The sequence below is a fragment of the Biomphalaria glabrata genome, chromosome 4 (genome assembly GCF_947242115.1).
Source record: "Biomphalaria glabrata chromosome 4, xgBioGlab47.1, whole genome shotgun sequence".
Classification (NCBI taxonomy): domain Eukaryota; kingdom Metazoa; phylum Mollusca; class Gastropoda; family Planorbidae; genus Biomphalaria; species Biomphalaria glabrata.
In genome coordinates this window covers 3,931,212-3,943,798 of record NC_074714.1, presented here as the reverse complement: position 1 = coordinate 3,943,798, position 12,587 = coordinate 3,931,212, and the positions used below count along the sequence as shown (strand labels likewise).

General features: G+C 37.9%; 1 protein-coding gene across 2 annotated transcripts; it reads left to right on the top strand.

Moving 5' to 3' along the window:
* The first annotated feature begins 5,305 nt into the window (after positions 1 to 5,305).
* On the top strand, positions 5,306 to 12,278 carry LOC106071972 (uncharacterized). Of its 2 annotated transcripts, XM_056027382.1 has the most exons (5): positions 5,306 to 5,533; positions 7,563 to 7,741; positions 9,717 to 9,803; positions 10,640 to 10,859; positions 11,626 to 12,278. In XM_056027382.1, exons 1-5 carry the CDS (start codon positions 5,467 to 5,469, stop codon positions 11,763 to 11,765), a joined length of 693 nt encoding a protein of 230 aa, XP_055883357.1. In that variant the 5' UTR covers positions 5,306 to 5,466; the 3' UTR covers positions 11,766 to 12,278. The 2 variants fall into 2 exon arrangements, 1 of the variants encoding a protein (XP_055883357.1); XR_008777672.1 differs by lacking the exon at positions 7,563 to 7,741.
* Positions 12,279 to 12,587: the final 309 nt, after the last annotated feature.

Sequence of the window (12,587 nt, the reverse complement as noted above, 5' to 3'; positions counted from 1 at the left end):
TCATTTGTAACGAAAATAATATTTATATGCTTCCAACCTTATCTATTCTCAATGAGGGAAATGACTATGAACCTGGCGAACAGATAAAATGATAATTTCTGTGAAAGAACATTTGCGCATGTATGTGGACAACATTTCCTGCTACTTTCTAAATCTACTTCACATCCCGTGTGCACTTGGCAGAAATCCAAAGAAAGTCTAAATTAAAGATGTTTAGGAGACAGAAATAGTTGAACAGTGAAACATTTCTCTTTAACTACACAAATCTGGACCAAACGTCATGTTGCCAATTTGTCTGTGTTGCACCTTCTTCTTCCATTGGCAATAATAGATTAATTTCTCGAAACATCCTCTTAGTTGTCAAGTTTAAATACAAGTTTAAAGCATTCATCAGGTCTAAAAGATTGGATCCTTTATGGTTTTATGACCCATTGTGGGCTGAAGGTTGTAGGGACTGAATAGCTGTGTCTTGGGATGGATGTAGCCCGCAGGGCATAGTTTGCTCAGACAAAGATGGCAATGAGTTTTATGCAGGCTTTATCTCAATGCTTATGTTTTACAAATAACATAAAAAATTGTGTCTTTTTTTTTACAAAGCTTATATCAACTCGCTGTCTGTCAAGTTTTAATACAAAAAAAATGTCACGTGTGTGTGGAATGTGAATATGAAATATATATATGTATAAGTGCACGTCGTAGAGAAATGATTTCCTTTATTTGTAATTAACTAATATCCATCCATCACAGTGGCGTTACAGCTCATGGAGGGCTCTGGCCCGCTTCAACACATCCTTCCATTCAGATCTCTCCTGGGCCTTTCGCCTCCACGCCCTAACCCTAAGCTGTTGCAGATCTGCTTCCACATCATCAATCCATCGCATTCGGGTCGCCTGCCTTTTGGTTTTGGCCTGTATACTATTTTCGCTCCTCTGTTATCTGACATTCTTTCAGTGACCTGCCCAACGTAGTCTGTTCTTTTCTATTTAATACGGAATTTATATTTCAAGAATATAATGACATGTTGTGCCGTGATTAAACATTAAGCTTTAGCAATGCAAATCAGATCTTTACGTTAGGCATAAAATTATAATTTGGTAACATCATACTTATAAACAAAAATAATTTACTGTTGGGGGTCGCGAATACTTAAGGGATTGTAAAAAGTGGGCGCCGAGCTAAAAAGGTTGAGTACCGCTGTTTGTCAGAAGGTTCTTTTCTATGCTTTTGGCTTGACTTGGCTCACTAGGGGGTTTACTTATACCGGTACGAACAATTATTACTTGATACAGTTTGACTCCAGATATCCACTCAATTAGAATTACTTATTACTGAATAAACTCCAACTCTTGATAATAACAATGAATAACTTTAATATTCAATAAATGACATCGACTCTCAAATAAATATTAATTCACAATCGCTAGTCCATCAACTTATAAATATAAATACATAAACACCAGTCCAGGAAGCAAAGTCCAACCTTCCTGGACCGGGAGCAAGACCTTACTAACACACTCTCTCGCACACCCAAAGAAGACTAAATCATTCTGTCATAACACGTGCAAAAGACTTCACATTCACAACAAGGGGATATAAAAACTATCATACCAAAATAACAAATTAACATTCATTCTCGCCATACCTCCCCCTGACTGTCCTATTAACAATCCGACTAATGGTTTTGTGAACATTTATTTAAGTATTCAACTCTTTACTGAAAGAAACATTTGAGTCCAGCAAGATAATTCCTGCTAAAACCATGTTTAGAAAGAAAAAAGACGTTAACAAATTTTAAGTTGATCATATTTTGAAAAATGTATAATGTTCACTGTGTGGCCAAATTAGTCCCCCCCCCCCCAAAGATACACATTAACCATCACATTTCTAGGCAGATCATTACATCCCTTTTTCAAAAAACGTATCCACTCAGTTTTTCAGTCTGTTTCCAACTTTTTGATTCTTAAACCTATGAAGAAGTTGCAAGCGAATAGGAGGACTCGTAACAAATGTTTGAATGTACATTTCTTATAAAGCCTGCGCAGTCACTGGAAATACTGTATTCCTCATTAATCTTCGGACTCGAAGCCTTATTAGTATAAAGCATGGCTGATTTTTAAAGGCCATTCAAAGTTTTACTATAAATTTTTTTATGTCGCACTCTTTTTTTAGGGAAAGCATCAAAGTTCTAATTAATGATTGCAATGTTGATTTATTTCATGCTAGTACTCTATTGTATCAATCATTTGTCTGACAATTTGTGATCATGCCATGAATATGTATTTAATAGTGCATTCAAAAGTTGTTTTTCTATGATCTGAATAAAACTTGTTTCAGAAACTTTGATCTTTATTTTATATTATCCCTGTAATGTTATTGCCATTTTTTTTTTCAAAACTAGTATTGGTTTTTATCAGGGCCAGTCTTAGGCAACTGCAACCTATGCTGCCGCAGTGGGCCCCGCACTTTCAAAGGCCCTGTGCTAATTCTAGGTATAGATTAAATTAAGCCATTATGACTTATAATTCAGGGTTCCCGCAGTCTATGAAATCTCATGAAATTACAAAATATACGAAAAAGTCCTGGAAATCTGAAAACATAAAAATCACCTTGAAAATTTTCATTTTGGGGTGTCATTCAATATGGTAAACGAAAATACTAAGCTCGATTAAAAAACAAACATTGTCAGCTTTCATTTTTAAAAAATATAGTGCAAAGACGAAATTTATTTTCTAATACAATATCTAAATTTTCACTTATCCTTATCCCTACCCTGACTGGGCCCCGCGCAATCCATTTCGCACAGGGCCCCGCAATTATTAGGACCGGCCCTGGTTGTTATGACAGATTTTAACATTGTCTTAATTCTAGTACACTGTGTTGGTGATACACAGGAGATAATTTCCATAGTCTGGTTCTCCTTGATCCCCCGGATGAAGTACATGACCCCCCCCCCTCCTTTTTTTTTACCAGATGTCTGGTGTAACTCTAGCACCGTGAGTCATATCTCTCTAAGGGGAAAGGTTTAGAAACATGTCCAGCAAAGGTAAAGTCAATTCTTGACAAGCCAACTCAGGGCAATGGTAGAATGGACCTCATTCACCAATCGTAAACTAACACCATTTAGCCACGTGATTCTCTATCTCTTCTATACTAATTACGGAATACGTTTTTTCTCGTTCTTTTAGCAATATCGCGTGGCTAAATGTTTGTTTACGATTGGTGAATGAGGTCCAATGGAAGATTTTTTTTAGTACTTAGTGTTTGTTTGTTTGTTTGATTTGAGGCACATCGGCACAATTTAGGCCATGTCGTGCAGTACTTAGTGAACATTATATTTGGAATTCCAAGAAAAGCAGACGTTCTCGAAACGAAAGATGACAGAATTCAAGTGGAATTATGGGCACAGGAAGTTTCAAAGCGTTGAAACATTTTTGAACAAGTTTTCCAGTCTTTACGAAATATAGTGTCATTAAGACTGTAGAAACTGAATGTGATGCGCGTAAAGGTGAACTGGAAGCAGTAGGGCCTACCCAGTATTAAACTATTGCGCTTGATAGCGTGTTTCTTGAACTAAAATCAGACTGATGCTCTCCTTTGTCATGGCGACATTCTTGTATGCTTGTTAACTCTCTCTCTCCTAATCGACGATACCATTGTTGATTTGACCTCATTAAATTACATTAATGTTTAATTTTATAAACTTGACCTTGTGTTATATAAAAGGCGAATGCATTTCCCTTTAATTCTATACCAAATACAACATTTTCTGATAACAAACAACAAAGCTATTTGAAGCTTAATTATAACAGGGGTGGGGGAATGGTAACGAGCAAAAAGAAGAATTCCTTCGAAACGTGGAAAAATAATAACGGAGAGAAAGAGTTAATTTTGGACGCTAACTGCAGAATTAGAGAGGAGGATCCTAGCAATGAAATTGAGATGCTATAGAAGGACTCTACGTATTACCTACAGAACGCACCACAGATGAAAATATTAGAAAAAAAGATTACAGCGCCAATGACTCGCTAACCACTGTTAAAAAAAACAAAACGCATCACGCGGTCCTCATGGTTCGCAAAGACCTTCCTTTAGGCAAAATACAGAAGAATGAAGATAGACGATTGACAGATCATATATGGTGCACCAACGGTTTGGGGATAGGCGAAGGGGGTGAACATAATAAAGGCGAGGTCAAGATATAAGTATACAGTCATCACAACTTCCCCTTTCCAGACACTGCGCCCACCCCTTTGAAACCGTAAACCATATCCTCTTTGAATGCCCCTCCCTAATCCACCTTAGGCAGACCCTTCTTCCACTACAGCCCAACATAACCAAACACCCTGTACGGCAGTGCTGAACAACTGAAGAGAACAGCACACTATTTTTTCCTTGGCACAGTCTGCCAAAAGAGCTCACAGCTCAGCAGCAATAAAGCTGGCTAGAAGAAGAAGAAGAATACAGTCATCAATGAAATGGTTGATCCAAGACTAAATATTTATTTGCAGACCACCTAGCTTTTGGGGAAAGCAAGCTTGGATTTTTCACGTGCTACTGTCCCTTGAACCGAGACCAATTGTCATAGGAGGCCTGAACAATGACCTGCAACGTCACAACCTGGGGGCAGTGTAGACCAATAGCTTGTTGTTTGTTAGTAAAATGTTTTACATGTTTCGGATGTTCCTTCAGAGTTGAAGATAATTACTTCCTAGTCCAAACCTCCCGCAGGACGACGGGGGGGGGGGGGGGGAGGGGATGGGAGTGGGCAGGGTTTGAACCCGGGACCATCGATAAATCTGAACGACAGTCCACCGTGCAAACCGCACGACCAGGCAGCCATCTGTACGACATGACAGCAAGTCATTGGTCTCCACTGTCCACGGGTTGTGACGTGGCAGGTCACGTGCTGCTGGGGCCTATTATAACGATTGGTCTCGCTTGAACAAAGCATCAACGTGACTACTATTTAACCCTTTAGATGCGTGTGATAGTCTAGCCTGTAAACACTAGAATTGTAATTCCATTTTGTATGCACTCTTGTAAAAAAAAGCGCAGCACTTTAAGGGTTAAGTAGATTTGCAACATTGTGTTTTAAATTAATTTTCTAAATCTACCTTTCCTCACAAACATTTCATTACACACACATTTTTTAAAAATGCTATTTAAAAAAAAAACAACAACACTAATTCTAATGAGATCTAAGCATGGTACTTTGCTTATGATTTGGTATTTCCCTATCAAGGAAGAATACTTTTAAGAATTTCCGAAAAGCACCAACAATGAAATAAGAGAACTAATACACTTTGTGACATGTTTGTAGCAAAAAGAAAAACGTTTAGAAATCAAAGTGTTGAGAAAGACTTCTTAATAATATCAAATTGTTTGGAAAGACTTCTTAATAATATCAAATTGTTTGGAAAGACTTCTTAATAATATCAAATTGTTTGGAAAGACTGCTTGATAAGAATGTTGTGTCGCTGGTCAGGTTTCAGTTACAGGTTAAATTTAGCTCTGTTTTTATTTACGACAAGCGGTAAGCTGTACTAGATCTCAATCTCATTGTTGATGTGTTGTAAAAACCCACTTTACATCTATACCATGCGAATGTTGGTTATTGTAAATGACGTTAAATGGCGTAATGTTGAAGGATGCGAATGTCGTGGAATGCTGGGTTCTTGATTCCTGCAGTACTCTTGACAAGTGACAAACATATATACTACAAACTGACTTAAGTCCATTTCAGAAGACAAACATAAAGTTTATTTGACGATAATAACAATAATACTCTTGTTAGTGCTACAAGTAAAAAAAAAAAACAATCCTATCCGCCTAACAGCGGCATCAAAAATATCCAATACGTTAAACTCTCTAGAGTATATTACAAATCACGTCCGCATCTCAGCGGGTAACACTGTACAGAATAATCCAGAATAATACTAGAAATACATGTCTTAAAAAGAACACTGGCATCAACTGCCTAAAAGATACTTCCTAACTGTAAATACTGCTCGACTTTTCTAAGTCGCTACTGTCCGTCCTGGACCAAAATATACTACTTGACCACCCTGTCTCAAGGATACCACTTGACTTCACTTACTGACTTGACTGACTCAGAGTCAACTTTATTCATTCTACTTCCTGTTTTCTACATCAGGAATTCCACGTGTCTTTTAAACTCTTAACATGACGTGAACATTAAATCAGGCAATGTCAACTGAGACTGTGACAGTTATACACATCTCAGACTATACGTGTCGCTCGGGTAGAAACGGTAGTTAGACGAGACGATTTTAGGCCAATGGAGAAACAAATCAAGATCACCGTTGGGGTGCCCAAAAAAACTTAGTTCATTGCATTGGCGGGGATGTAAGAGAGAGCCCCAACGGCATTTCCACGCTCCACATACTTTTCCTCAAGAAGCCATTGTTATGACGGACACCGTTCGACCGTTGTGGTACACAGAATGAGAAATGTCCCCTGTGTGTTCGGCATTCGGTCTCGCCTCTAGTACCGATGGTCGGGATACTGGCAATCGGTAATAGTGATGCGATATATTTTCAACTGCATGTGCCTCTCCGCAACAGAAGAATGGTTCAAACAGGCCAGTGAAAGGGAGATTACGTCGGCCTACTGTTTCATGGTTAATATGCATGACTGAATGCATGACGCGTAGGACGTAATCATCTTCTTTTTTGAAGTAACGTCTGTATTATATAAGATAAGATGAGTCTATAACTCAACATTGACGACAATTAGCTTATTGATTTGTTCATGCCAATGTGTTGGTGGATTGGGGATTATGAGTTAACTCTTGTTATGACATGATTATAATGAGGAATTAACTATTTGTTTCGGAAATAGGGGACGTTTTGACCTAGTGACAATGACGTGACTATTAAAACAAGAATAGATTTTAGACAGAACAAAATAGCAAAGCGACGTAAACAGACTACTTACAGAACAACGTAAAGACAAATAATTTTAACATTTTATGAACGTGAAGAGTTAGATGACATTCGATGGTTCCCTTCTTTGCTATTCAACTTGTTCGACATTTAGTATCAGCTTCGACTAACTCCTATTAAGTTTTATTGATTGTTCGGCCTTTCGCCTGTGTTTTTTTGGATTCGGCATTACGTTGAATGTTACCACCATTTGGTTATTTGCATTAGACATCGCGGAAGCGCCTAACACAATCCATCTATATTTAATTTCATAGAGTATGTAGAGCAGTCTTGTAGACATCCAGATATATTTTGAAATTTCATGATCTAGAATAAGTCTAGATCTATATACATGTATAGCGAGAAACTCTTGTCTGCCAATTAATTAGTTAATAATACCAAATAAAAGACTTTTTTTTTAGTTCAGCCACCTAAGAGGCGTATTTGAATTAAGAGACCTTTAGATCTATAGCCTGCTCTTAGCGATTGAATGAAGTATTTAGATTGATTTTTTTTTTAGAGAATACTTTTAATTAATCTCTGTTATAATCTATGAAGAAAATAAAAATACTCAGCTTTCACTCTATCCAATCCATGTTTTACATTCATGCACTACAGACTTATCAATAAGTGCTCGCGCCATAGAGCAAGACAGTGCTCGATCTACCCAAACGCCGAATGTAGTTGTCAACCTGACCCGAATGCCTCGACGTGTTAACATGACCCAGCAGAATGTGTTTGTCAACATGACTCGACATCGACATGTCAACTTGACCCAACAGAATACCAATGTCAAGGTGACTCGCCAAAACTCACATTTTAGTATTTGACGAAAAGGAGCAGTCGGTCAGATTGAACACGCCGATATCTGCTCACGAACTACTCATTTCAATAGGATCACGCGTGATGTAGGCTAATTGGGACAGGTCAGACATACAAATATGGTAGGTCATCATAAGAGGGGAGAGGCGCGGTGACTGAGCGGTAAAGCGCTTATGGCTTCCGAACCGGGGTCCAGGGTTCGAATCTTGGTGAAGATTGAAATTTTTAATTTCGGGATCTTTGGGCGTCCACATTAATATATAGATATAGATCGCAAGCCCATTTACTTTTGGTTTAATTACAATTATGGAAAGAATGAGAGTATAAGGCCTATAGAACAATTAGCCAAAGCTTTGTCATATAAATGAAAAGTCATCAGATAAATATATAATTGGAAGCAGCAAGTATCCTTATTGGAGATTTTCGCGATAAACTAAGCAATGTCAAGGACTTTAAATAAAACGTCACAGTTTCTAACTACAACAACAAAATAATTCAGCCATATTTTTAGCAATCATCTCAATGCCTGGCGGTTGATTTTCGAAACCTTTAGTAAGCCTACATCAAGTTAGTTCATTTTTAGCGCCCCCGAAAGGGGAAAAGACGCTATTTAGTTTTGTGTGAAATGTCTGTCCCGTTTAGATTTCGTAAACTAGAAAAGATAGTGAAAATCCGACATCATGCTATTTTAGTCCATTCAAAGTTTTTATGCAACGGCTACCTTTTTTATTTTCTAAAAGCGAAAAATCTCATTTTTAAAATCACTTGTACAAGCAGTTTTTTTTTCATAAAAATACACCACTTTTACAACTATTCACTATTAATAGTAACAAACACTGGAGTCTCTTTAGTAGGGAGGAACACTACTTACTGTATCAGTAACACATCACACAAACTGTCTTTGTAACATTGTTAAATACGTTTTAAGTCATAGAAATGAAAGTCTGATGTTTACACAATCTTAAAATTATTGTGTGCTGTAATCGTAAGAACATTTGATTCTGCAGTGTTACAAGGTGCACAAAACTAGCATATACCTTTCTAAAAAATAGCTCGCCTACACTGTTATTTCGCACACCGGATACACCAAATAGCTAGCTATTTATAGTTTTTTTTTCCGCCATGTATGAAAATGTTCAACATTCATTAACTTATACTATCTATCCTATCACAGTGGCGCTACACTACAGCTCATGGAGGGCTCTGACCTGCTTCAACACATCCCTCCGTTGAGATCTCTCCTGGGGCCTTTCGTCTCCACGCCCTAACCTTGTTGATGTCCAAGGGCTGAGCCGAAGGCTCTTCGAGCCCTAAGTTTGAAAAAAAAAACCTGTTTGGACGCCAAACAGTAAAAAAAAACAAAAAAAAACCTGTGAGAACACAGTTCTGTTTGAGAGAGACCCGAGTCAATGCCTATGTAAAGTATTGCTGTTTCCAATGCCTTTGGCTCCCGACGCATGCTTGGCTGCACATGGCCGAAGGCCGAGGGCACGGGGAGCCTCCGCCATTTTCCTTCGTTGTACCAAGCTAACTGTGCGGGACCCGCCATTTATGTAACGGTCCCTTTGAGGAACAGCGCATGGATGTGGGACGTGTTTGTGGGGACTTTTTTACAACCCCGCCCGTGCAAGAGGTTGACTCTCGTCTACCCGCGGGCATCCCCACAGGAGTTATGTTTCGCCATTCATATAGCCTAGCTACCCCCTCAAGTAGCCGTTTCCACCCAGGTGCCACGATGAGGCAGAACAGCGTACCCGGGCCACGCCCTAACCCCAAGCTGTTGTAGATCTGCCTCATTAACTTTTACTAGTCTATATAAACTACTTACCTTGCATACTTGTAGTATAAGACCTAAGTAGGACAACAGTGTTCGTAACAAACAGAAGTGCTGATTAAGAACATCCAAATATTCATACGTGCTTTTTGTGCTTTGTTTTTCCCCATCTAAAGAATAGTGGAAAATCCAAAAGCAGACGGTATACCTACGAGGACACGCATCAGTGGCCAGCAGACGACACGTTGGACTATGATTTCATGGTAACATTTATTATAAATAGCATCTTTGCTCTGTATCGATTATAAAAGTGTTTTGTTAGAAAATACAGAAATTTGAACAGGCTACAGAAAGAGCAGTAAAATCATCTAAAGGATGAAATGGTGAATCTATGTGAATAAATTGATAACTTTTCAATACAGAAGTGCCTTACATGGTGGAACAGGCGACTTGGTCAATAAATCACGAGTTTGTTTTTTTTTAATGCTTATTTTGACTTTAATAAGATAAATTAAGTCATTGCCACAGATTTTAATGTAACCATAAGGATTTCTGATATCTTTAATTTAAATGTGTCTAGATAGCCACACTTAATTAAAATTATTATACACTATATTAGCAGTCTCAATGTGACAAAAAGTGTCCAGTATATAGGCCTACAATTAAAAAAAAAAGCTTAGTAGAGATGATACGGTGATAAAGCTTGATCTAAATAGGGCCTACGTCTTACTATAATGTGCCATTTAAATTGTAATTTTGCAAATCTGTTTGCCAAATATAGGGCTTACTAACAGTGACACCAATGCATGCCATTCGAATTGATTTTAAAACAAACCAATATATTAGCAATTTTGTGTGTGATATATAGCCTATAGTGGGTAGATCTATAAACGCTGTATTTTGAGTAGGCCTAAGAGTTTACTTCGTAATAATAAATGCTTTTCTTCTGATTAGGATTATTTAGTCTATATAGTTCGCAATATCTATATTGTTAAAATATAATATTATCCTAATATTTTATTAACAGAACTATATTCAAATGGACAAAACAATTCAATATCTAAATCATTTAGCGACTTGTTAACCTTCTTATTGCCAGGATGGTGAAATCAAAGAGGCGCCTCTATGGGAGCGGATAGGGCAGAACTGGCAGGTGGTAGGTCTCCGGCTCATCTTCATCTTTTCCGCCCTGTGTGTGGCCATCATGCTGTGTTGCTGCTGCTGCCAGATAGCTCTACGTGCGTACTGCTTCAACCTGCAGTCCGTCTGTAACTGGGGATCAGCTCAAGAGATAATTACGTCCTGCTACGAGGATCCCAGTAAGTCTAAATACCAGTAGAACTTTTTTTTTTTTGTAAAATGACATTGGACGTTAGGAATAATTGTTAAACATGTTATTGAAACGAATAAGTTAATTACTATACATCCTCCGACTTCAAACCTCCACTGCCTTGCGGTAATAAGGCTTCAGGAGACAACCTCGAGGAAAACTCAGGAGCAAAGCCCCTGAGGCGTTGGGAGTATCAACTATGACATTCCCTCCGGCAGCTTCTGCAACTGAGTTGGTGCCAAATGTAACGCGATTCCTTTGGATCACATCAGCAAGGTCGAGAGAGGGATCATGACGCATGGGCTACCCATGACCCCTTTACCTAAGGCCCAGGAATGCGCCCCGGAGAGGAAACTCTGGTGCTGCTGCAAAGTGCATATTTTCCTAATATAATTAGTTCATATGTTATCTAGATGATATTATAATGCTTTAACCCTTCCTGGCATAGAGGAAAGCTGCTGGCAGCAGAGGTCCTCTAAGAGAGGACAGCTGGAGAATCCTCACAAAGGTCGCAGGACATTTTTTTAGAAAAGCTCTTGCCTATAAGCGCAGACAACGAAAGAGAACTTAAATAGCCCTCCCACCCCTGGATAAAGGATACTTTGCATCCAATGGGGCACAATAAGAAGGTCGCAAGTCACAACTAGATTAGCATACTCACTTGAAATTCTGCACCCGTCCTTAAAATTTGGAATACAAAATAATGCTTTAGATTAGAATGCTACATTTGTGCTCTACTGGTATTTCCTCCCCAGTGTACAGCAAGGCAAAGAGGACTGCAGCATTGTTTGGACTCAAGCTGGATTACAAGACGTATAAACGCATCAAAGATCAGCATGACCCTGGAACATCCAATGCGCTGAATCCACTAGGCTTACCTTGGATGGAAAATTAACACATTTTTTTTATAGGTACTGACACAAAGCTTTTTGACTAGTAAGCTTACACTAAATGCAAAATTGTAATGTTGAAGCTAGAAAAAAAATAATTTGAGAATAGCCTAATGTATGTAGATCTAGGATCCAAACTTAAATGACATGGTTAGAACACCTTTTTTACATTACAAAAACACAAACAAGGGACATGAGTTTGAATGCAATTGTTTTATCAAACTGTTTAAGAGGCTTTTTGTGTGCTGTACAGCTGTACATGTAGCAAAATTAGTTAATAGTAAAAAAAGAATCTGTTTATGTAGCGAATGGACAAGTTTTCCATTGGACTTCTTTGTTTTAACCATGTACCATTACTTGCTATTACTTTGTATTCATTCTGAAATGGTGAGTGCATTTTGTGTCAGGCAATATTCAGTCTTCTGGAGGGGAAACACTACAAGACATTAAGCTTACCCTTGACCTCCAGCCAGAAATTAAACCAGTATGTTAAATGAATGTTTGAGAGCTAGTACATTTTAAACTAATCATCACTAAATAAAAGCATAAACTTCCAAATTAACAAAAAAATTAATTTCTAACAATTTTTTTTCGTGTTTAATAAAAGCTTTGAACAGATGGTCATTTTAAAAATGAAAAATATTTCAAGTCAAGGAACAACACATAAACAATGGTAATGCTTAGATACTCTCTCTATTAGTTCTAGCAGAATTCAGAAGTATCTAGGTCTATGTTTTACTTAGTGGAGCGCATTCCTTTATTTTATTGTATTACATTAAATTGTTTGTTATATTAAGTTTTCTAAGGTGCTTTGTTAAATTTAGAAG